At 44.9% G+C, this 26,059-nt stretch overlaps 2 protein-coding genes across 10 annotated transcripts in view; one reads left to right on the top strand and one right to left on the bottom strand.

Moving 5' to 3' along the window:
• Positions 1 to 12,387, top strand: part of POU2F1 (POU class 2 homeobox 1) — a 208,076-nt gene extending 195,689 nt beyond the window's left edge. For 6 of the 8 annotated variants that reach the window (XM_054466594.2, XM_063649062.1, XM_063649067.1 and 3 more), the window contains one exon: positions 539 to 12,387. In XM_054466594.2, coding sequence (XP_054322569.1) covers positions 539 to 849 — 311 coding nt within the window. In that variant the 3' untranslated portion in view covers positions 850 to 12,387. The remainder of the gene's footprint in view (positions 1 to 538) is intronic. The other 2 variants (XM_063649068.1, XM_063649061.1) reach the window with 1 other exon arrangement.
• A 3,339-nt stretch (positions 12,388 to 15,726) lies between these two features.
• CD247 (CD247 molecule) overlaps positions 15,727 to 26,059 on the bottom strand; it is an 87,454-nt gene continuing 77,121 nt past the window's right edge. The window contains exons 2-8 of one of the 2 annotated variants that reach the window (XM_054466431.2): positions 25,422 to 25,525; positions 24,102 to 24,158; positions 23,328 to 23,408; positions 20,105 to 20,140; positions 19,081 to 19,137; positions 18,112 to 18,153; positions 15,727 to 16,837 (exon numbers count right to left, since the gene is read on the bottom strand). In XM_054466431.2, coding sequence (XP_054322406.1) covers positions 16,772 to 16,837; positions 18,112 to 18,153; positions 19,081 to 19,137; positions 20,105 to 20,140; positions 23,328 to 23,408; positions 24,102 to 24,158; positions 25,422 to 25,525 — 443 coding nt within the window. In that variant the 3' untranslated portion in view covers positions 15,727 to 16,771. The remainder of the gene's footprint in view (positions 16,838 to 18,111; positions 18,154 to 19,080; positions 19,138 to 20,104; positions 20,141 to 23,327; positions 23,409 to 24,101; positions 24,159 to 25,421; positions 25,526 to 26,059) is intronic. The other variant, XM_054466458.2, reaches the window with a different exon arrangement.

Here is a 26,059-nt window from a genome sequence, read left to right as displayed (position 1 = left end):
GGTGGGGTGGTTTCTGGATGACACTGTTTCCACCTCAGATCGTGCTCTATGAGAATCTAATGCCGCCACTGATCTAACAGGAGGCAGGCCTCAGGCTGTAATGCCCACCACTCACCTCCTATTGTTAATGCTTTAATCACTTTAGCTAGTTTGTCCTTTGAACAGAGGTAGTTTAAAATCAGCAGTCTTCATTAAAGACAAAATTATTGGATTTATCAAATATGTCTAGGTAAATGAAATAAACTGGTGATTTCAAGACCGGAACATGACTCTAATTCATTAGACAGTTACTAGCTGTCTTCTACCCCTGCTCGTTCCCATTAAATTAGACATTTCAGTCTTTTAGGCACTTCAAAATTATAAATAACTACAATTGGTATCAATATAGCACTGTGTTTGAGAAAAAAAATTCAGTGAAGGGCTATACTTTTTCCTGGTGAGTTGTAGGAAAATGATAGACTTTAATGTGTTATTTGGCTTCTCCAGGATGATGTTAATGTTTTCATTCCTGCCTGTTTTGGGGGGTTTTTGTCTGTAGCTCTTGCTTCTGGTGGCTCTCTTCCAATAACATCACTTGATGCAACTGGGAACCTGGTATTTGCCAATGCAGGAGGAGCCCCCAACATCGTGACTGCCCCTCTGTTCCTGAACCCTCAGAACCTCTCTCTGCTCACCAGCAACCCCGTTAGCTTGGTCTCTGCCGCCGCAGCATCTGCAGGGAACTCTGCACCTGTAGCCAGCCTTCACGCCACCTCCACCTCTGCTGAGTCCATCCAGAACTCTCTCTTCACAGTGGCCTCTGCCAGCGGGGCTGCATCCACCACCACCACCGCCTCCAAGGCACAGTGAGCTGGGCGGAGCTGGGCTGCCAGAAGCCTTTTTCACTCTGCGGTGTGATTGGACTGCCAGCCAGGTTAATAAACTGAAAAATGTGATTGGCTTCCTCTCGCCGTGTTGTGAGGGCAAAGGAGAGAAGGGAGAAAAAAAAAAAAAACCACACACACACAAACACATACACACATACCAGAAAAAGAAAGAAAGGATGGAGACGGGACATTTGCCTAATTTTGTAATAAAACACTGTCTTTTCAGGATTGCTTCATGGATTGGAGAACTTTCTAACCAAAAATTTAAAAAAAAAAAAAAAAGAAACAAAAAAATCAAAAACAAACAAAAATAAGTGAAAGGACTACTTATCATTTCCAGCAGTCATGATGACAAGTTAAGGTGGGTTACCAATTCCAATATAGGAAGGGGATTTCTTGTTTGTCTAAATTTCTTTTTTTCTTAAAAAAAAAAAAGTCATTTTTATGGGTCTGTTGTACAGGCCATTAAGTCATAACAAGGTGTTTATAATCGTATCAATTGTGTTGGGGGTTCCTTTCTTAACTGGTACAATTTAGGCAGGCCTGTATTACTGTATTATTATTGTTGTTGTTGTTATTGTTTTATATATATATAGTTTGGACATGTTTATTATCTCTTGCTCCTGGATCCTATTTCAGTGAGCTCCCACACTGTGGGGAGGGAGGGTTTTGGGGTAAGGGGAGACTTCTGTTCTTAACTGTGGGGAATGTTCTTGCTGGTTTCCTTATCCTTGATGACTCTTACAGAGGTGCTAGAAAATTATTTTCTTTTGCCACTTATGCAAGAGGCTTGGTGCAGAAGCTGAAGGCAGTGTGTGCAAACACTCCCATTCCACACACGCCCCTTCCCCTCCCCACATCAGGTGGTGCCTTTGGAGCACTTTTGTGTAGGAAGGAATTCCTGCTGAACTGTAGCTCTCACTCACCCCCAAATCATTGAATGACCCTGAGGCCCAGTTCCTGTGGTGCAACAGTGCTGCTTTCTGCTACTTTCAATGGGAACAGCTGTACATGTTGCAGGGCAGGATTTGGTTCCCAAGAGCAAAGACTACTGCAGACACCTGACTTGGTGGTTCTCCTGATTTCTTATCTCCTGAAAAATGCTCCTACTGTTGGTGTGTTTGTTTGTTTGTTCCATTTTGTGGAAGTTTTTCATCCAAACTTTAACTAACTTGGCAAAGAAAAAAACTGACTTATTGAAATTGGGAAACTTTTCCCTTCTTTTATTTTCTAATGGAATTCTACTAGACTATTTTCCATTGATAATGTATACAAAAGAGGTGTCATGAGAAGAGTGTAAGGTTACCACCTTTTCCTCTAGAGAGCCACAGACTTCCTTTCCACCGGATGGTTTATAAATTCCTCTAACCCTGAGATTCTTCTTGGTTCTCTGACTAAAGGAGGCACTTATTAGCCGGGCTGGGATCTGTAGAACCTTTCAAGAAGGACTTTGAGCAGGAACTTTGCACACACCTTAAGTGTCTCCTTGGTTTGTTCGTGATGCTCCTGCTAGGTAGGTCTAAATGGCAATACACATCTCTTTATTCAATGTAGAAAGTAATTAGCTCTGTAATTATTTTCAGGGTGTTTCTAGACTATATAAATGAGCCCATTGAAAAGGAAGAGCTTGTGAAAGTGGATGAAGAGGAATAAGGGTAACTTGGAGATTAAATTCCCCTTTCTGTCAGTGTACTGTTATTATGCCATCTGTACCAAAAAATTTTCCAAAAGACTGGATCACTGCAGTGCAGCTCATCTAAGTTCCCCTTCTTATTGGAGTTAAAGGTTCCCATTTGGTGGCTGTGGGTGCTTGCTTAAATCTCTGGTGGTCCCAAGACTGCACTTTTTCTCCCTTTCGAGCTGGGGATGTAGAGAGAACTTACTGGTGATTTTTATTCTGATTGCTTTTGTTTGTGTCCACAAGGGAGCTTGGATTCTGTCTGGATACTTGTCTCTCTTTACCATTGTCCGGTAAGGCAGTAAATACAGACACAACATGTACGTTTGTGTGTGATTCAAGTGGGAGACAGTCTGTTAAAAGGTCAGAAACATTTTAGTCCCCTTTTAAATTTTTCTTTTAGTTTATTTCTATCTTGTTTTATTTCACAGATATTTAATTACCACCCCTAAATTTCCTCCTCTTACCCTTCACCTTCCCTAAAATCCTTCCAAAATCAGTGAACTGCAAGCAGGGAAACTAACAAATGTCCATTCACCCTTTTTGTGTGGTGTGTTTTTTATGTTTTATTTTGTTTTTTAACTAAGCTTGAACCAAAGTCAATTTTTAGCAAGCTGCTGTACTAATGGACTAGTTGATAACGTGCAGTTCAGACACATCGAGGAGATAGATGCTACTGACAATTTCTTTTTCATTTGTCTTTATTAATTTTATATAAAAGTTGCTGCTTGTTTTTAATCTTTTATGTTGGTAAATTGTAATATCCTCTGGGCAGACATTAACTTGATGTTTAACTAGTTTATTAGGTTGGTGTGTAAATAGAATGACAATGTCAATTACTAATTTCTCTCCTCTCCATTCACTTTTTCTCTGTTGTAGTTAAATTTAATCTTCTATCCTGACTTGACATCTCTACCTTTAGTCTGTGCAAATGATTTTAGGGCTATCAGTAATGCTGTAGCTGCCCATAAGAATGAGTCCCTCCCTCGGGAGTGGTGAAACTTAGAAGGAAGGATTCAGGGAGGAAAATGCTGGTGCCCACTATACTGGATTAGAAGTTATAGCATTAATTTCTCAAAATTGCTACCAAAGGAAGTGTGGAGTCCCAAGGGACTCAAGCTCGGTGAGGTAAGACAAAGGGCAAGGAAAGGCTGTTTGGGTGTTCTTTTTTTTCCCCACATATGGTTTAGAAAATGATCCCTTTCCCAAACAAAACTCACCAACAGACTTTAATATTAGAAAAGATACTAAGCTTTAAATGTCAATACAATACAATACAATTCCCTGCCCTGTCTATATTTTCTACTCAATTTGGGATAAGGGGATTTTATGTGAAGCACTTGATGAGGGTAGACCAGCATAAAAAATCTGTTTAAAAGAAGAAATAATCTTTAGGAAAAGATAAATCTTTAGATAAAAATAAATCTAAAGATAAATCTTTAGATAAAATTTTTTCTCTTTTTCTACTTATTTAAAAATAAGTTGTGAAATGAAAGGTACATTTACACATGTACACACGAAACACTAATATAGCTTTTTGGTGATGGTTTAGTTTAAAATCAACTCCCTATCCATCATCCCTAGATATTCTACTTATCATATTGCTTCATGAACACCTTAGTCATTTTTTCTTTACGTATATTTTTTTTATCATCTCAAGAAATGCATTTTGAATTGAATGAACTATCTTCTAAGCTAAGGTACTCAAATTTAACTTTTAGCCACCTTATATGGGAGAGCCTGGAAACTAAAGGGGGCCAGGGACCGTTTGACCAAAAAGAGGTGTTTGGTGGAGTTTCTGCATTTTAAAGAAGAAAGGCCAGAGAGGTCATCACAATTCACTGTATTATTCTTTTTTTCACCTTAATGTTTATGCAAATTTTATTTTATATTTCTGAATTTGGTTAGCACATACTAAGCCAAAGACTATTCTAAATGCATTTATAGTGAATACTATATATGCCCATGGTAATGGGTCCTCCCTAAGGAGTGGTGAATGTAATTGTGTGAATCCTGCTTATCACAAGTGGTGCAATTTGGTCATAAACTTTATTTATAGTACATCTGAATAACAGAGCAGAAAGACCTAAAAAAGGGCTTCTCACAGGAACAATATTACTATGTTGTTCTAAGAAAAAATGAGTGCTGTATTAGTTTAAGTGTTTCTGAAGTTCTATAGGCAGCATTTTAGAATTAAGAATTGTGTAGATCCATTAACTGATAGAATTCACATGTCCTTTTATTTGTTATCAGAAAGATCAATACTATCCCAATTTATTCAACTTGTTACCCAAGAAATGGAACCAAAGGAATCCAACTTTCATTTTGTGTAGAATCATACCTATTTATACTTAATGCTAGCACTGTAAGAAATAAATCTTTTTTGTTTAAAAAAGGGAAGATAAGATTAAAGATTCTTAGTGAGATCATCTTGCCAATTTGTTGTACATCTCTCATTCATTATTGGGGAAAAAAAAGCACAACTATACCTCTTTAATGTTATTTTCTTCCATTATCCCTCATTTATTTGGAAAGATAAGGGAAACCTTGTCTGTATTATCCAGAAGCACAGATATTTGCTTGACACAATATTTAAATTCAGCCCAATCTTTAACATTAAAAAATTTTCTTTTTAACTTGCTGGAAAAGTCGGATACATTGGCAAATATAGGGAATTCATGTCTTTTTTGTTTTGTTTTGTTTTTCTGGTCTTGTTCTGTTGCCTAGGCTGGAGTGCAATGGCACAATCTCGGCTCACTGCAACCTCTGCCTCCCGGGTTCAAGCAATTCTCCTGCCTCAGCCTCCCAAGTAGCTGGGATTACAGGCGCCCACCACTGCACCCGGCTGATTTTTGTATTTTTAGTAGGGCGGGGTTTCTCCGTGTTGGCCAGGCTTTTTGAACTCCTGACCTCAGGTGATCCACCCGCCTCGGCCTCCCAAAGTGCTGGGATTACAGGCGTGAGCCACTGCGCCCATCCTCATGTCAATTTTTAAAGTGATAAATCCTGATATTATACATTGCAATTAGTGTAGAATAAACGCTTGGCTTATAGAACTCTCTGTTCTTAGTCTAAAGCTGTTCCCAAACCAGGTCATCCTCATGAAACATTCTTGACCAAGAAAAAAGATAAGGTCATTGAGACAGGAAGACAGAGGAAAAGCCTCTTGCTGTTGTTTCTTCCCAAGAAAGGAGAAGCCTGCCAGGGAGAAGTCAGTAGTATCACTGACTCACCCTATCACTGAGTGTAGGGTGTGGTAGCAAGGAGGAGGCAGGGAATTCATGCTGACAGGTGGCTCTGGCCTGGCTCTTGGGGGGCCTTCCGAAGACCAGTCTGCAGTTTGAGGAAGGGCCCCAACAATTCATTTGGAGAGCTTGGCCAAATACTTTCTCATTAAATCAGCACCTAAACTTGATGAACTTAAAGTTTGTTTATTAGAGTTGAAAACATTAAAAGATGACTGATACTAATGGGAGAAAAATACTAAAGACCCAAAATTTAAAATTTTCCAAAATGGACAAGAGTTGATGGGTTAATTTGCTCATAACTGATATGAGTTTGCTTTTATGTGTGTGTGGAAAGCATTTAATGTGTGATGCTGTTCATAGTCCTGGCTATTTGATGTCATTTTCAGTTTTACAACATTTTGAGGATGACACTTTATAAAATGGTAAATCTTTCTCAGCGTTTACAAACTTGGCTTTTGAGAAGGGAAAAATCCTCTTTGCTATTTCTGTAAGAAGAATAACTGAGATCAGCTATTATATAGGTTCGCGTGGATGGTGTACACAATACAAATGTAAACTTGGACAGGAATAGGATAAATAAATTGCTTTCATCATAAAGGCCAATCATCCATTTCTTAATCCAAAGAGATTAAATATAAATAGGACACCCCTGAGATTTCCAGTAAGGTATTTGAAAGAATTCCACTGGGAGGACAGGGAATATATTTTTTCTCAGAGCGTCCAGTTTGTACCCAGTTTTCTGTATGGTTTGTGAACTGTAGCTTTTAAAAAAAAAATTATTTTGTAGTTTTCTTCTAACCTTATTCATTAAGTAGTTCCTTGTTTTGGCCCTTCTACTCTTGGCCTTAGCTAAAAGCAGTAAATGTGAGTGAATTTTATGTTGATTGTGTCATCTGGATCTCCTTTCCTTCCCTTCTTTTTCTCGTTGAATGGTGGTACCTTAATTTGGGTAACAGCTAGCTTCTGGCACCTTCATAAAATACCTCAGAATAGCTTAGCATTGTTGCAAAACTGGTTTTAAACTAAAAACCAAATAAATAAATGAAAAAATTTTATAAATAGTGGAAGTAATTCTAGCTGTAGCATTTAGTTGAACTAATGTTTATTATGATCGATAAACAAGATTGATGCTGTATGTATTTGGGATCCTGTTTATAGGTTACAATTTATAGGGTTAGGGAGGGTTGGGTGGGGGAAGAGGAGATGTTGATTATGTTAGAAGGAAAACATTGCTCGTGTGTGTGTTTGTTTTTTCTTATATCTGTCTTGCCAAAGGAAACTTGATTTTCCCTGTGATTGGCTTAGGCTTCTCTGTGGTCTGATCTGCAGCAGTGTGTGGTGGCATGCAGGTAACATATGGGGTGTCCAGTAGGTTCAGGGACCCTGAGGGTGCATTTACATCCCTTCCTATGGTTGCCCATGCCCCCCAGACCCTGCCAACCTCTCCTAATGATTCATTACCTCTGTACATAGCAAAAGCATAGACAAAGGATGAATGTGTGAATGCCTGGATGTGCAGTTGAGAAATAGAGGCAGAAATAGACATGCACCAATTAATTTGGAGCCAAGAGGTGAGTGATCGATATATCTTAAATCTAGGAAAGTTAAAGTGAAACAGGTTCTTTGTGTTGCCCTCTGTCAAGTTACTGAATGTTGTGCTAATAACACAACATTTTAAAACCTTACTTACTTTCCTCATACCAAGGCTAGTTCTTTCTAGACCAAAAACACAAACAGGATAAAAAGCAAACCAAGAAGTTGAAAGCTAACCTGCCCACCTCACCCCTGTGATATAAAGTGTGACCCTTAAGGATTGGTTGGTGGGATTGAGGAGAGAATTATTCTTGGTGGGAACATGAATGAGAAATGATGCTGGCTTAGGAAAAATTACAAGCCCTTTCTGCCCATACTCTGGGACAAACTTTCTTGGCTCCCTGAGTTCGGATATAGACTGTATCTCCAGAAAGGCTATTTTTTTAAATGAATGATCTCACAGAACTTAAGTGGGATTTGGTTTAGATACCAAAGACACTGCTAATGTCATTGCTTATCCTTAAGTTTTCAAAACAGGCAGAGGGAATAGGAGCAAAAAGCCAAAATTTGGAAAAGCTTTACTTTATCTCTTTCCTTCCCTTTTCCCCTTTTCCCAGTCCCCTGCTTTTTGAAGGAAGTCTTCTTGGTTGTCCTGGCTTTGGAAAAGAGATTTATTTTGTTTTGCTCTGCTGGCTCTTTAAAGATGGATAGTTGCTCAGTGTAGCAGTGATGTTCTTGGAATTGCTGAGAAATTTGGGGAGGACAAAAGATAGGGGTAGAATTTTTTCATTATTTCCCTTTATCTAATACTTTTAAATAGAACCAACACAGCCTATATGAGTTCAGACAATATTTAGATGTGGTATCTCCATCTGTCTCCTGTAAAAGATAAGAATTTTCAAGAACAGGATTACGTGGAAAACCAAAAGATCTTCCCTTACTCTCCTATAAATATTTTGTTCCAAATGTTTTTATATATGGGCTCTAGGGAGTCAAGTAGTTCATTGTTTTGGTGTACTATTGATAGGACACAGAAAGGGAGAGAGGGTAAAGAAATACATCGCTCTCTGAATATTGCATCAAAAATGATCAGGTTGCAGAACTTCATGAAAACTTTACTAATAATCTTATTCTGACATTATGTAAAGGTGGTATTAATATTGTATGACTTTTCAAAGTGCTAGATAGGTTTATAAGTAAGTAATAGGGATGTTGAAGATTAGAGCACTTGAAACAGAAGTTCTGGGAAAATAAGGTGTGTGTAATGGAACACCACTTTGAGCACAGAAACAAAGGTCCCTTGGACCTGGTAGGGAAGATGTGATTTATGATTGTTTCTGTGTCCCTGTATCTGCCCACCCTGCACAGGGCTCCACCACCCAGGGCCACCTTCTGGTTTAAACCCAGGACTCTGTCAAAAAGTTAAGACCCCAAAACTAATTTCCTGTAAAAAACATTGAGGACTGCTGCAAAGTTTTCCCATGTTTTCTTTGTGTACTTGTTCATCATTGTATAAGTTAGCCACAGCTTCACAAGAGCAGCTTAAGGCTTCTTTCATAAATTGGCAGTGGCATTGAGTTCTCAAACATATCCCAAAGTCTGCAGGCAGACAGCTGGATACAGCGCTGTGTATAAAATGAGACGTCCAAACACTTGAGTTTCTTAAGATCGGGATCTCTTTCAAATGAAAAAGGACAGGGCCAAGTAGAGAAAAGACTTTGTGCTACCACCCGGCCTTAATGAGTCTCATGGTCTAAAAGTATAGGAAGAAATGAAATGCACTTTCAGAAGCTAAAATGACAGTGTCTGCTACAAAAGGCTGTAGTTGTAGACAGTCGGGGATGCCATGTCCTTGGTTCCATTCCTGCATGAGTCTGCAGAAGGCACACACTTTGTAAGAGTAGAGCGGACTAGTGCCAGCCTGAATAGGTTTAAAACTGCAAACAGTTGGAGAACATGGAACAGGTTGGTGCAGGGAGCCTAAGATTTTGCAATCATATTATAACATTGGCTTTTGACAACATAAGTGTATCTTCCCTAAGGTCAGGTCAGGGAAAGAAAGACTTCCAGCTTCTTACCTCTGCGTGCATGGGCACGTGTGCATTGCTCAGTCCACAGGAGGTCTCACTCCGCAGGAAACGCTCTCCTCCCGCATTAGTCTGTACTTCCATCCCCTCATCTGTGGTAGTAGTGAAGGCTAGGTGAGTAAGCGTGGGCTGTTCTACCCACCAGAAGTCCAGGAGCTGTTGTATACCTCATTTCTAACTCGTGACCGAGTGACTTGCTTTAACTTTCTCGAAACCCTACAGAGTTGCCAAGTCTGCCCTCCCTCCTCAGTCATGTTAAACTCTGGCCTATAGCATCATGGGACCTGTAGCCTAGGGTGGGACCCCCTAAAGCCTCTGAATGTCGCTGCTTAAAAGCTACTGCAAACTGAGGGCAAATTGCAATCTTCTATTCCTTTTTGTTGCAAGGGGTCTTCACAGGTCTCTTAACATCTACCTTCCCTGCCACCCTGCCTTTAGGGGCTGGCCAGCTATCCACACCCCTAACCCACCCTGTGTTTCTGACAGCTGGCCACACGTCAACTTCTGTACTTGCCTTTTCCTTGGTGGGTAGAGGCCAACCCCTTCTCCTCTGAGGCCTCAGGGTTCTGTTTCTTTTCAGGACTTTGGGTAGAAGGGAAGACACCAAAGGCTCCTTTAAGCTGACTGCTGCATACACATTTCACTTTTTTTCCTTTGACATGACCAAAAATATCCAAATATTTAAGTTTATTATTATTATTAATATTATTATTATTTGACAATCTTATATCCAATGGGCTCTCTAGAAGCTGCATCCCCAGCCCTTTCACCTTTTCTTTGAATGTAGTTCCCAACCTTCAATTCCCACCCCTAATTCTGACAAAAAGCTTAGCCAGGTCATGATACTGCTGCTATAAGCCAGGGGAGGGTGGTTTCTTTGTTTTGTTTTTTAAATTTCCAGCCAAAACCAAAGATTTCTTAATGATTGTATAAACTCAAAACAAACAAAAGAACCAAAGAAAAGGGAAGTCTTCAGCATCAGTCCAGTCTGTGGTGTCCTGGCACTTAGAAGAGTGAGGCCAGGGAAGGTGGGGCGGGGGGACCCTCTGACTGGATCAGAAAGGGCAGGCAAGCTGTTTTCCACCTTCCAGGGTCCAGCACAGGTGCATGCCCCTAGCTTTGGCCCTCACAAACTTGTGAGCATGCCCTGAAACAAATTGGCATTTCAGATTTTCCAAAACAAAAGTCAAAAAACCCCATCACCACCATCATCCACCCTACACCAACCAGGGTCACTATGGGGACTTAGCACAGGGCCTAGGGAGGGTGGGAGCTGCTGCTAGACTGGCCCGAGGACTCCACAGAGTGGGGGACGTTGAAGACACTGGCGCACGATTGGCTGCTCTGCTGGGTGCTTTAACCTCTGGGGCTGGGCGAATGCACGCCACGATGCCCTTCTGAGCCTTTTTTCTCTTTTCCTGTACTGGAACTGCTTGGAAGTGGCTGTCCTGTTTGTGAGAAAACATGCAGAAAGATTATCAAGCTTTTCATTTCTCTTTATTGTAGTTTTCTTTCCTTTTTGCAGCACCACTGTGCAACTATGCATTGTACTTCACAACCTTTTGTGCTAGGTAGATGCCTGTGACTTTTTAACTTGGGGGGTGGGGGGATTGCAAATGAAGGAACTTTTTACATGGATCTTTTTAATCTCAGTTGATTGGGGGAGGGGGGTACTTGGTTCTTGGGTCATACAAGCTCTATCCCAAAGCAAAATCCAAATGTTAATAATATTAGCCTGATGCAGATACCAAAGATAATTTCTTTCCTGCAGAACCTTAGACTCGTGTATTAAGTACGATTACCCAGCACTTGCATTAGTCTAACCTCAGTAATTCCAAAGCTTAGATGTATATTTTGGTATATTTCTGGGATATTAAAAAAAAATGTCGTTTAACTTCTTGTTTGTTTCAGTGTAATGCTCTTAAAGTCATAGCATGAAAATAATTGAACTGTCCTATTCTTAGTAGTTTGAAATAATAGTATTTTTGTATGTTTTGGGTGTGTCTATGTATGTATTAACATAACAGTTTTCACTGCCTAGGTGTTCATAATAAAAAAATGAAAAAAGTTCTGAGTGTACATAATATTCAATAATAATCTCCCACCAGGTGTCAATTTAGATTGCATATTCCTCATTACTGTTCCCAACTGAGATTTTGTTTTCTTTTAAAGAGACAGTGATCGTGTTTTTCTAAAGATGTTTTCTTTCTCTCTTTCAATATCTTAACTCACTTTTTTTTCTTCCTTTTTTGTCTTAATTATTAATTCAGGGGTGTTTGTCCACTGTTGTCAAAGGAGGGGCACAAGGGGAATTGGCCCCTTGGCCTCCTAGAACTTTTTGTTTTATGTACTTTAAAATGTGAGTTTGAGTTCTTCTTTGTGGAAACTTAAGATGTGGTGTAAATGATTCTTTCCAAAATTGTCCAGCAGCTTTAATGAGGCAGTGACAATTCTGAGGTGGTTTATTGGGAGTCCTTCTACATTTCTCTTAAATAACTCTGCACTCTGGGTGGCTATTGTGTAGCCTTACTGCCCCAGAGTGCCTGTTAGCCAAATATTTCCCCTCTGATAGGAATATTTTCTAAGAATCAGCTGATAACTTGCTTGCTGGACCTTGTTATCTGTGCCCCTGGGAGACACACGTTTTCTTGGTTTTGAAAACCTGAAACACAGGCAACTTTACATTTTGGGGAATTAGCTGATGCCTCCTGAGGCCTGAGGAGGTGGCGGGGAATATGAGCGGTGCTGTCTCTCTCAAAGTGCCCTTTAGATGATTCCCCCTCCTAGGGCTGCCTGCAGGGGCTGTAGGCTTGGGAAAGATTGTGTAGGTGACAGTGAATCAGAATGAAATGGTAGATTTTGTGTAGATGCATTTGTCTGCTGTAATTTTTTATATATATATTAAACTTACTGTAACTGTACAGTTCATTTCTGTTGTAAAACATCATTAAACCATTTTCCAAGTGTTTTCACATTGTTGGAGTTTCTTTGAAATTGCTGTGTTGGTATTCTGGATGCTTCACATACACATTCTCAGACTCTTCGCATAATTCAGCTTCCAAATTATTTTTTCCAAGTGCTCTCAAGAACCCCAGAATCACCATAAGCACCCTGGTTCCTGCCCCACTCCACCCTTCCTCCTGCACTCCAGGGGGAGCTATGGCCACTGCATTTCTCCCTCCCAGACCCTCAGTGTGGTTTCGTGGGACCCTGAGTAGCAGTAGTCTCCTTCAGGCCCAAGTACTTCGTGTGATCAAACACGCAGGCCCGTGATTGATCCTGCAAGGGAGCTCTTCAAAGCTCCATCTCACTGTGTATTTGACTGCAGAGCTGGGACCGAACTCAACTTTTTCCAAATTTATTGTTTAAACTGCACTGCCCCTCTCACATTTCTTGCCAAGTCCTGAACATTCATTGGGTGGGGGCCGGGTGGGGGGGTCCTCTGAAGGAAGGTAACCCTGAACTTGGCATCTGGTCCTCCTCCTGTTCGAGGTTGCACAACTTAGCTTCTTCAGACTTATAAATACTACTTAGCATTTAGTGTCTTACTACAATTCATTCATTTCATGAAAAGGAAAGTTTGAATTTTAAAATGAATTCCCCACAGAGAGAAGGCTTCAGCTTACTGAAGAACCTGGGGAAGTTGTCTATCACGTGCTGGCCATCTGACAGGCATTCTTGAATTAGATGATATGGAGAGCCGTTGTCGCAAGATGTGCTCGCTCTCCTGGAAAGGGACCAAAATGGGAAGACAAATGGTGGGTCCTTTTCTCTCTGCTCCTTTATCATAGAATTTCTATTTTTCCATTCCATTCCTTAGATATATGGTTTACATTTCAGTTTGTAGAGTTATTTTCTTAAAATAATGTCAAGTTTTTAACAGAAATCCTGTTTTTGAGATAGTGTCGTGCTCACAGACTTAGCAAGCAAAACTCGTTTGTCATATCCTAAGGAATGAGGATAAACAACTTGATGAGATTGTTACCCCTGTAGTCCTTTGTGAAAAAGTTGTTAAATTCTAACCCATTTCCAGGTTTGTATACAAAGCTGAATTATCTATGGCAGGATGTGAATAATATCTGCCCTTACTCTTTTGTTTTTGGAGGGACTTATATCTCTCCAAAGACCCAGGTTGAAGTTAACAGGAAATCCAGTGTTAGGACTCAGTCATGGGTTCATAAAAGTAGTTGTTGATCAACAACTGAAATGTCCAGCACCAAGCAACCAAAACACATCACAAGTTATTCACAGACAGTTTGAGGCCTGTGGCTAAACAGTTGGCCAAATGACAAGGCTTTAAATCACCCCGAAAGTTGTCCTCTTAGCCTAAGTAGGTCGTCTGCCATTTTTTCTCTGCCAAGCCAGGCTTTGCAGTTTTGAGTATTTCTCTGTTTATAGGAACATTTTAAACTAGTAACCTTGGATCTTATTCCAAGAATGACCTCAAATTATATTCTAAGAAGAAAAGCAATCAGAAATATTCATATCTTATCTCTGAGTTTAGTGACATTTGAATAAATGTTTGAAAAATATCGAAAGCTTCCATCATTATATATAATGTGTTTCCTCAATACAAGTAAAATTCCATGTTTCCTTGATTCTAAGCACATCTTCACATTTTAACCCATGAAACAGATCTACATCTTACGATGGATATTTAGTGTTTTTGCCCTTGAAATAAGTTGATATATCAATAACCAACAGTGTCTTAGGATGGAGGGAGTGCAGTTGTGCTGTGGAGAAGGCATTGCCAGACCTCAGGAAAGGCAGGAACCCTGACAGTTCCAGGGCTAGCCACTCCCCTCGGATTCCGGGCTTTGCTCTCTCGGAAACTGGTTTCTCAGCCCTGCTTCTGTGAGCACGTCTCAGTTCTCCCCCAGCTTGCTGTCTGTGTGGTTACCTTGCATGTAGCCTGATATGGCCCACACCCCAGGTTAGCTCTAGCACCATAGGTCACTGCCCACTGCCAGCTTTTCTTTTTGCCTCTTTAGACATATGTTATAAAAAAGATATATATATTATATAATATATAATGTATATATAATATATATAATATAATAATTATATATGTGTGTGTGTGTGTGTGTGTATATATATATATTTTTTTTTTTTTTTTTTTTTTTGAGATAGGGTCTCCCTCTGTTACCCAGGCTGGATTTCGGCTCACTGCAGCCTTGACCTCCTGTGCTCAAGCGATCCTCTAGCTTCAGCATCCCGAGTAGCGAGGAACACAGGCACATGCCACCATGCCCAGCTGTATTTTGTTGTAGAGACGGGGTCCTCCTGTTTTGCCCAGGCTGGTCTCAAACTCCTAGGCTCAAAGGATTCTCCTGCCTCAGCCTCACAAAGTGCTGGGATTACAGGCATGAGCCACCATGCCCAGACTAAGACATATTCTTGACAGAATTGGATCGACTCACTTTTTTCAAACCAGCCATCCAGGTCACACAGCCTGTATACATGTCAGCTGACCTTGAAACTTGGTCTAGCACAAGCCCTCGGTGTGAGAGGCACTCTCTTTCACTAATAGATGAACCAGACTTCAGTTTTAAAAGCCCAGTGAGTAGCAGAATTCCCCTGAGGCCAAGTTACAAATCAGATGCCTTCTCCTTATGAGTTGCCTGTGAATTGTTAAATATGCCTAGCGATGATGCGCTTGGCTCCTGTTGGAATCCCAGATTTTCAGGGGCTTTTAACAGTCATGGTCTTGGATTTCCTTTTTGAAAATGTCAAGGTATAGATTTCAGTCTTTACACAATATTAGTTGGTGGGCTTGTTGAATTGGGGCCTTATAGCCACTACAGTTAGAGGAAATACTGCTAGGGACAGGGCCACCTTTTGTGAGGGAAACACCTAAAAGACTTGTCCTCCATCCCTCCCTCAAACCCTATGCACTGAGACATTTTGCACTGTGGCATCAGCTGCTGTGCATAACTTCCGGACACCTTCTGCTCACGTGCTGCCTATTCCGATGCCTGAGTGCCAGGACAGCCTTTCACGCTTGTTTTCCTGCACCCGACAAGCTGGTGCCGTGCTGCAGGGCTCCTTTCCCATAGCCCTCTCTGTCTAAGGCACAGCCACCCAGTCGGGATGCCCGGCCCACTTGCCCTGTGCGACGCCACCCATATGGCCGCATTCCGGGCCGCAGGATGCACCTGCGCTCATGTGCTCATTCCCAGGAACTGTCCTGTTCTCATCCGAGAATCAGCAGTTTTGCTCCCCTCCTCCCCCAAGGGCAACCTGCTGATTTACTGATGACTGAATTGCCATTACAAGCTTGACTGCTGAAATAAAGCTTAGAGTAAAGCTGCATTTTCACTGAAGTATTTATTATGCAAAATAGGAAGGCTTTAGCATGCCAGTATAAATTAAAACAGTAGAAAAAAAGCAGAGCAGAAAGCGTTTTCCATCCATGGCCTGTGCCCTGTAATGACACAGCAGTGTCCTAGTACATTGACTGGGGTTTTTCCTGTCCTGCCACTGTCCGCTGGGCAGTCATAGGTCCCATGTGTTGGGTCTTCCTGCGAGGCCTTCACAAAGATGATTTTGTCATTCGCTGAAAGCGTGAAGTGAATCAACGGCCTCCTCTTGCTCCGCAGCACTTTATTCACACTGTGTAACCACACTGTTTTTTATGCCACTTTGTGCACAGCTCATCAAGGTCAGTCTGTTCATCTTCTGGCCCCCGTAGCACGTGGTACAGTTCAATGGTGCGGCACAGAGGCCTGAGGCAGGGAGGCTCCCGCTGCCCTCGCAGGCCCTGGCTGACCCTCCCCTACCCGCCCACCTTCCCATGCCCCTGCAGCTCCCTGGGTGCACCTGGCCTAGGCTCCTTTCCATCTGCCCCTCTGCCCGGCCCTCTCGTCAGGGAGGCACAACATGGCCCAGTACAGTTACCTTGAAAGGAGGTGAAGGTGACAACAGAAGCCAAATTTACAGCAGGAGTGAAGCCACTCAGACACTGACAGAATGATACAGACATTAGGGCATGTGCTAGCATCTGCGCTTTCTCTGGGAACTTTACAAAACAGACTCAACAACTCAGCTGTGAGAGGCAGTGTGCCGGCCTCCCAGGGAGAACGAGGAACCGCCAGGAAACAGGTCTACCTGCACCACCAGCAAACCAGAGGGCCCAAGGCCAGGGCCGTAAGCCCTGGGGGTACACTCCCTTAAAGAGTGCAGGGACAACAGTCTGTGTGTGATGGTTTGGAGCTAAATATGACCAAAGCATCCTGTACATAAAGGGGAATACTTCAGTGGCTGAGAAGATGAGTCAACCGGGTTGTAAATGCTTCATCCTGTGTCTCATAATCTGGGCGTCTGCAGGTCTAGCCTTTGAGTGGTGAAATCCCCTGGCTGTTAGCGAGGGGGCAGGGCCTGCATGTGAAGGGCATCATAGGTGTCCTTGGTGGCTGTACTGAGACCCTGGTGAAAGCAAATCAGAAAACAAGAGTGGGTCAGTAGCCTGTGTAGGCAGGAGCCAACCCAGAGGCCAACAGGTGTCTCTGCAGCACAGCCCCGTGACCACCCACCCAGCCTCCAGAGGCCCAGGAATAATCCCCCTGACCCCACGGGCGGGAGCCTTGGCTGCAACAGCTTCGTTGGTAGATGGGTTCTGTGCCCTGCCGGGAATGGCCTTGCAGCAACTCCTTTCCAGCTAAATTCACACCCTTCTTCTCAGCTCCTCAAATGCTGTGCCTTACAGTGCTTTGGCCCCGCCAACTTCCTGTTGGGCCTAAGAGAAAGGAGTCTCCCACCTCCCATATTGGGCAGGAATCAGGGTGGAGGGCCCAGGCCTGCTCCAGAGAATATGCTGTCCCTGACACCTGGGCCCAAAGGAAGCTTGGACTTGTCACAGGGAGAAGAGGGGCTCTTTGGCCTCAGCCCTTTGTGAGCCTCCTTCCCTTCCCAGGCCCGGTGATTCTCGTATTTTCTTGGTCAGGAACAGGCCCACAAGGCTGGCCCCAAACCTGCTGGAATGCCTGTCCCCCTGGTCCGGGGGCCAGGAAGGAGACGGATCAACAGCAGCCACACACAGGTAAATTTCTGGGGCCCTTTTGATATCACTCAACTCAGGCAAGCTGGGTATCCTGACACTAGAGTCAGAAGAACGAGCTATGAACAGCCCATGGGAGTCAGAAGGAGAGAAATGACAATCTGCTGGGGATCATACTTTAGAGAAGTAGGTTGACCGTGCTTAGTTTGCATAATTGCCTGCACTGATTTGCAAAAACCAGGCACCTAACTACATAACATTTTCTTTTTGAAGCTGCCATTTTTCTTAGCTTTTTTTCCTTCAGTCTTCCCAGCCAACCGCTCATCTTACTAGGCCTAAGGAAATGATGCAGAGTGAGGGTTCTACAAGAACCCAAAAAGGCAGGATAATCATTTGTGTGGTCCTTTGCCTCCATCTGCATGTGCAGGGAGGCCGCGTACCCTCTGGACAGCTGCTGCTCTGTCTGCCATGGCCAAGCAAGGCATGGTTGGAGCCAAGTAATTCGCTTGAGTGGCCGAGTCCCAGCTGTGCTCCAGGGACTTATTGGCAGTGGCGTTGCCGCTGGCCTAAATGGGTGTCTTGGGCTTGCCCTGCCCAGCTGTTGGCAAGAGCTGTTGCCACCAGCAGGCAAAATGTGGGGGCCTTGATCTTGCCCATTGTCAGGTGGTGCCCCTTCCACAGAAGGGACGCCGGCAGCTCCTACCTGGTAAAGGCCATCGTGCCCCTTGCCCCTCCGGCGCTGGTTCTTTGGGAGTGAAATGAGAAAAGGATTAGAAAGTCAGGCAGTCAGTAGTGGCATTTCTGCTCAAGGGTCCCTCCCAAGGTACCCAGGAAGTCAGAGGTAACTGTCTCCCAGCAGCACCCCTGCCCCTGGGAAAGAAGGATCCTCAGGCCCCAGGTCAGACCTTCATCTCTGCAGAGTAAGGGGAGGCCTGGCCATGATGGGGCTTGGGTTTGCTCCATCCCACTCAGATCCTCACAGACATCAGATTCCTAAGGTCTAGGGCCCACAGGACCTATGTTGCCCACTGCTTAGATAAATGGGCCTCTCTTCAGCTCTTAAAGTTCTTGGCTAGTCATTTTTGCTCACTGACAACCAGCTGTTTTGAGCAGTTACGAGCTCTGGCATAGTCAGTTCCATCACGTGCCCGTTTACCAGCTAGAAGACCTTGGGTAAGTCACTTAACCTCCTTGTGCCTCGCAGGGCACATGTTTCTTATTGGGTTGTTGTGGGAATTAAATAAAACTACAGAGAACCCCTGCTTGGAAGGGGTCAATGCTTCACTCTCACCATTTTGAAATTCTTAATTGTTGATGAACAAGGGGGTCCCACGTTTTCATGTTGCCCTGGGACCTGTGGTCCTGATCACTGAACACGGCAGCACATATTAAGCACTCGATGCTTCCTGTTATTAAAACGGACCTGCTTTTGCAAAGCTTAGGCTGTCATAGAATCTAGATTTGGTTTTCAGTACTGAAAGAGCATCAGCCCTTCCTTAGGTTCTTATGTTCTGCCCGACTGGGTGACAGTCAGGTTCGCCTTCACCTCTGATGGCCAACACATGGGCGTTTGCAGCTGGGATGAGAAGTGGATGGGAAAGGAGGCCTGCAGCAGGCGTGTCTGGAGGACCAAGAGGAACTCCCTCGGGAATTAAGAAACAGCAACACTCACCTCGCCTTTCATCCCAATCTCACTGTAGGCTTCCGCCATCTTATCTTTCTGCAGTGCCTGCAGAAGAGGAGTGGAACACTGATTTTTACCAACTAATGCAGAAAGCAGCAGGCTCCCCTACAAGAGGAAGCTTCTTGATCCCTAAGTTGGCAGCAGTGGCAGGGAGGGAGGGCTCCCACAATCAAGGCTCCAAACCTTATGCACACAAACTTCTCTGCCCACAACCAGCTCCAGCCCACCCCCCTCGTCCTCAGCCCTTTGGAGTCTCCTCCGAGCTGCCAGCTGTTTGCACTGAGCTAAGGAGCTCAAGTTAGGCTCTAAAAGATAGGAGGTGGAGTTCTAGACAAAGACATGGAGACTGGGCAAAACAAGGGCTCACCTGGAGCCCCAGAATCATTTATCTGAGCAAGCTGTCTCTTTACACAGCCAAACGGGCTGTAGATCAACCCTCCCTCCCTGCAGAAGGGGCGGGGAGGCATCTCCTTCACAGGAGGCTGCCACCTGCAAGGGTCTCCTGCATGGCAACGCAGAGCGACAATCAGGGTTCAGGGTCACACCCAGGAGGGTGAGGTTGGCCTTCCTATAAGGGGGAACACTCAGAAGACTTCAGCACCCAGGACAGGAGCCCCTTGAAGGGGCCGGCCACCTCGTCCTTGCCTAGCTTGACCTTGCTGTGTCCCCCTACACCCCAGGCTGATCAACCTGGGAACTCCAGCAGCAGGGGTCGGAGAGGGAAGGAAGGGAGATTACTCGGCACTTTTCAGCTAAGGAGACTTTCTAGAAGCAGGTGCTGCTGCAGGCCGCAAGCAGGTGAGACATTACTCGATCCAAGAAGGGAAGGTCTAGGCAGACAAAGACCACAGAGTGAAGAGCAACCGCCTTCCTCTGGAGCCCTCCTCCAGCCCTTCCTCCAGCCCTTCCTCTGGAGCCCTCTTCCAGTCCTTCCTCCAGCCCTTCCTCTGGAGCCCTCCTCGAGCCCTTCCTCCAACTTTCCAAGGTCAAATGTGAGGTCTCCTCTACTCACATTGTACAGGCCTTCCTGAGGGTTCTTCCTTCTCTGCTAGGAAAATCAAAGGGAAGACATTAGAGGGAGATAAACACAAACCCAAGCCATGAAAGTACAGCAAACCCCATCCTGCCCCCTGACTGCAGTTCCCTGGGGCTCTGTCCTCTGCCTCTCTTCTCCCTGTGCTACCCCAGCCCTGCCTAGGCCACTGTTGGGGCCCTTACGGCACTACATGGCTCATACTTGGTTACCTGCAGTTGGATACACACTTCGCTCTTCCAGAGGGGCCCACCCAACCCCAGCATTGCCCAGGGCAGGCCATCCGGACGCCTGCAGATTGTCCCTTTGCAGACAGACCCCCACACACATCACAAGCTGACAAGTGGGACTTTTGGCTGAAGACAAAAGGTGTCACATACCATCATTTGGAGCAGGGCCAGCCGCTGGTAGTGAGTGCCTACTGAAAGGTGCCCTCCCCACACCCTCCTAGTCCTGACAAGAGGAGAGGAGGTAAGATAAACTTGGATGGTGGGGGTGAGGAGTAGTCAATGAAATCAACAGCTTCTCTACTGCCCATTCACTCTAGCAACAACACAACCAGCACAGGGATCAGCCTGGACGGGGGCTGGATGGACAGGCGTGACCACTGGCAGCATCTGGCAGCACTGCCCTTACACCAGGACAGCCCTGGTCTTTGTCCTGAGCCCTGCGCTTAAGAGGACCCTAACAAGCCAAATTTAACAACACATTAAAAGGATCATTCACTGTGATCAAGTGGGATTAATCCCTGGGATGCAAGGATGGTTCAACAAATGAAATCAATAAACATGATACACCACATTAACAGAATGAAGAACAAAAATCATGATCATCTCACTAGATGCAGGAAAAGCATTTGACAAAATTTAACATCCTTCCATGCTAAAAACTCTCAACAAATTAGGTATAGAAGGAATGTGCCTCCACACAATAAAGGCCACATATGACCAATCCACAGCTAACACCACACTCAGCAGGGAAAAGTTGAAGCCTTTCCTCCCTTTCTTCTAAGATCTGAAACAAGACAAAGATGCCCACACTCACTACTTCTATTCAATATAGTAACATAGGTCCCAGCCGAGCAATTAGCAAAAGGTGCCAAGAATATACAATGGGAAATGAATGGTCTCTTCAATAAATGGTGTTGGAAAAACTGGATATCCACATGCAAAATAAGGAAATTGGACCTTATCTCACACCATATACAAAAATCAACTCAAAATGGATTACAGACTTAAACATAAGGCCTGAAACTGTAAAACTTCCATAATAAATCATAGGTGAATAGACATTTCTCAAAAGAAGACATATAAATGGCTAAGAGATACATGAAAAAATGCTTAACATCACTAACCATTAGGGAGATAAAAAGTAAAACCACAATGAGATCACCTCACACTTGTTAGGGTGGGCATTACCAAAAAGACAAAAGACAACAATAGTTGGCGAGGATGGAAAGAAAACGAAACCCTTGAACACTCTTGGTGGGAATGTAAATTTATACAACCATTATGGAAAACAGTATTGAGGCTCCACAAAAAACTAAAAATAGAACTACCATATGACCCAACAATCCCACTTCTGGGTATTTACCCAAAAGATTTGAAGTCTGCTTGTTGAAGAAATGTCTATATGCCCATGTTGATTGTAGCACTATTAACAATAACCACGGCCAGGCGCAGGGGCTCATGCCTGTGATTGCAAATTGTAGCCCTATTAACAATAACCAAGGCTGGGTGTGGTGGCTCACGCCTGGAATGGCAGCACTTTGGTTGGCTGAGGCAGGCAGATCACTCGAGGTCGAAAGTTCGAGACCAGCCTGACCAATATGAAGAAACCTCGTCTCTACTAAAAAACTACAAAATTAGCCAAGCGTGGTGGCGCATGCCTGTAATCCCAGCTACTCGGGAGGCTGAGGCAGGAGAATTGCTTGAACCCAAGAGGCAGAGGTTGTGGTGAGCCGAGACTGTGCCATTGCACTCCAGCCTGGGCAACAAAAGCTAAATGCTGTCTCAAAAAAAAAAAAAAAAGAAAAGAAAAAAAAAAGAAACCAATAACCAAGTTATGGAATCAACGTAAGTGTCCATCAAAGAATGAACAGATAAAGAGACTGTGGAACATAGACACAATAGAATACTATTCAGCTTTTAAAAAGGAAGAAATTCTGTTATTCACTCTAACATGGATGGAACTAGAGACCATTATGCTAAGTGAAATCAGCCAGGCACAGAAAGACAAACACTCCATGTTCTCACCTATATGTGGAATCTAAAACAGTTTAACTCACTGAAGCATGGACAAGTAGCATGATGTTTACCAGAGGCTGGGAAATGGGGGGAATGGGGAGATGATAGTCACAGGCTACAAAGCCTCAATTAGGAAGAGTAATTTATTTTTAGATCAACAGCACAACATGCTGAATATAGCTAATACGTGAGTACTATACATTTTAATATCTCTAAGAGTAAGTTGCTAATGTTCTCATCACAAAAAAGTTAAATATTTGAAGTGATAAATATGTTAATTAGCTTAATTTAATCATTTCATGTTATATTCAAAAATCATAACAATACTTCGTACCCCATAAATATATAGAACTATAATTTGTCAATATAAAATAAATAGAAAGAGAGAGAAAGACATAGGAAGGAAGGAAGGGAGGAAGGAAGGAAGGAAGGAAGGAAGGAAGGAAGGAAATCAGAATGAAGGGGAAAAAACAAAGAGGACCCTACCCTACTGTAGTGTCATCCAGCTGTTCCTCTACCCACAGGGTATAGTGTCTACAAAGCCAAGAGGTCAAAGCCCCCCAGGGACCATACCCCAACCATATGTGGGTTATCCAGGGGTCTTGCGCCCTTCCTGTATGGACCTCTTCACAAGGTTTGTCCTCCTGGGGCAGATGGTGCCACCTTGTGTGCATCTCAGGATGGCCAAGGAGCAGTTTGAGGGGAAGTGGGTAGAGCTTAGACATGAGCAGTGGGGTGCCACGTCCGGGGGTGAGGCCCCTTGAGATGCAGAATGGACCCAAGGAGGAAGGAAGAGGGTGCGGCAGCAAGTGGGTCTCCATCTCTTCTCTTGTCCCGGGCCCACACATGTGAGGGTCGAGTCTGGTTGCAGAGCAAGCTGAGGAGCCCTCCCCCACAGCCTGGGCTGAGCCCCACCACACATGCAGGAACACACAGGAAGGTAGAGGAACCCCTACCGGCTTTCCCCCCATCTCAGGGTCCCGGCCACGTCTCTTGTCCAAAACATCGTACTCCTCTCTTCGTCCTAGATTGAGCTCCTATAACAGATAAGAAAGTGTCAGACACAGGACAGAGGAACCTCAGAAGGATGGAGCCAGCTGGACTGGGGAGTGTGGTTTCCCTCTCTGGGGTGGCTCACAAAAAGAGAGGCAGGGGCTGGGGAGGGGATGGTAACTGGTCCATCTGGAGACCATCATCCCAGAGGACATCTCAGAGAACACGCATTAACATGACGGTGGATGGGATCCACAAAGTCCACCAAGTACTATATGCTGATCAGTCCAACGGGATGAGGATCAGCATTCTCATGAGCAAATAGAGAAGCGGGGGCTCAGAGGTGGTAGTCAATTCCACCACAGTCCCATTGCACAGAGAGTGTGAAATCGCTTTCCCCTCCGCTGGGAAGATTCTAATACATTCCTTCTCCACCCCCCTCTAGCCTTTGCAAATTGCTGATGGTTTGGGGGCTCACTAGTGGCAGGCACTAGACTAAGCTCGTTCCACGCATCAAGACATTAAAGCATGTCATCTTTATGGCGCCCTTTGAGACAGGTACAATTACTACACCTGTTTTGCGGGTTAGAAAACTGAGGTTAAACAAGTTGCAGCCGGGTCGCAGAGGTGATAGCTAAGGACCAAACCTGAACCCGAGATTCTGGCGGGCGTGTTCCCTAGGTCCGAGGAGGGGACTGCCCTTCCTTTCCGGAGAGTCTACGGCGAGGCTGACTTACGTTATAGAGCTGGTTCTGGCCCTGCTGGTACGCGGGGGGGTCTGCGCTCCTGCTGAACTGCAACACAGAGAGCAAAGCGCGTTACTGCTCCGGGAGGGCGCGCAGGGGTGCCGGGGTGCCAGGGCGCGCGGCGACCCGAGGGACAGCCCTACTCAGCTCCTTGGCAACTAACAATGCTGCCCTGCCTCCTGGGGCTGAGCCCTTGCAGGGGCCGGGGCGTGGCAGCCCCTTTTTCTGAGCCCAACTGTCCTTTTTCCTCCCGCCTGTGACACGTGCATCCATCACGCTGGCCCAGGACCCGCTGGAGTTTATTCTTCCCGGGCTAGCGCCCTCGCGCGTGCGCAGAGGTGTAAGGTTCTTGGTCGGCGCCCCCGGGGACATGAGTATTCTCTAGGATCCCTTCCTCCGGGGACTCTGAGGACAATCCAGGGTGGATGGCGGCTGGTCAAGATCCCGCCTCCTATCTTGACCCCCGGGGCAGGGTGCTGTACGTGCATCACTCGCCCAGCCCTCAGCCGTCGCCCGGCTGCGCCGGTGCCCAGGAAGCCTCGCGTTCGCTTAGTGTCCTGAGCATCTGTTGGAAGCTGACACAGCCTCACTCTTGCTTCACTTCATGCCGCTTCAGGCGGGAGAAACTGCAATGTCTTACAGATCTAGAGCATTGGAAACAACTTTAGAAATCATCTAGGGCAGCATTTTCAAACTTAAAACAAGAAACTCAGTAAGATTTGGTTTTTCAAATAAAATATTATGCCAAAGTCCAAAATTCAAACAAGAAATGGGTTGAGGAGCACCGAAGTGATGACTGGGACTGGATCCTCCCCTTTACTCCTAAATTCTTCCACTCTCTGCCCACACCATGACCAGCCCCACGAAGAAATCCAGGGTCCGCAAGGCACCAAGTGAAAAACCCATGCTCTGCTCCGCTCTCCCAATTACAGATGAGGAAGGGCCTTTTCAAGAGAAAGGCTAACATGGCCTTCATTCACACTTGGAAAGAAGGACCTCTGCCTGAGTGTAAGCCCCTTTGTCACCAGCAGCATCGCCTTCCCTGGGACACTCTGATGTGCACACATTTGTACGGCTTGTCATGGAGGTGCCTAGCACCAGGCTCTCCCTCCTACCCTGTCCATCTCAGCCAGACACTGCCACCTCCTCCTCAGCCCACTCAAGGCACATACTGGGCTGGTCCCTGCTTTGCTCCTGGATACCAAGCCCCAGGCACCACCCAAGCTTGAGACTTTCCAAGACCAAGGCCCCTCTGAACATCCATCAAGTGGGGGACCCCGTGCCCTCCTCCCAAAGCCCAGTGGTACCCACCTTCAATCTCAGGAACAGGGCAGTGAGAATGACACCATAGATGAAGAGGATTCCATCCAGCAGGTAGCAGAGTTTGGGATCCAGCAGGCCGAAGCTCTGTGCCTCTGTGCCAAGAGATAAAGCTGGTCAGCCAGTCCCAAGGTGGCGAGAACACATCCCCATCACCCCAGGGTGGCACTAGGACTGACTGTGACCAAAGAAATTATGACACGGAGACTATATCCAATCCCCATGCCTCAGCCTGATCACAACCCTCTCCCTCCCTCCCACCTCAACCAGCTCCTGGAAAACCTATTGGCACCAACGGCAGATGTGGCCGCTGTGGGGCCAAAGAACCTGGGGCAATGGGAGGGGAGGTGGAAACAAGGCGAGCAGATGAGGCTGTTCTCTGTGCACAGAGCTCCTGCCACTGCAGCAGAAGCCCAGCCATGTTAGCCCCTGTGTGAACCAAGAACTCTGGAATCCTCGGGAAGATGTTCACGTCTGGATGAATGGTACTCCTGGCCTGAGGTGTGTGGCTCTGAGGCCTACCCACAGGGAGACAATAGGTCAAATGGTGGTCAAATGAGATCATTTCAATATCTGACAGTTAACTAGGACAGGGAGAATCTAGGTTAACTCCCCCCACTCCCTGCCTC

This window comes from Pongo pygmaeus, chromosome 1, assembly GCF_028885625.2.
Source record: "Pongo pygmaeus isolate AG05252 chromosome 1, NHGRI_mPonPyg2-v2.0_pri, whole genome shotgun sequence".
NCBI classification, from domain to species: domain Eukaryota; kingdom Metazoa; phylum Chordata; class Mammalia; order Primates; family Hominidae; genus Pongo; species Pongo pygmaeus.
Note: the sequence above shows the minus strand (reverse complement) of the source record. Positions and strands in the feature narration are given on the sequence as shown.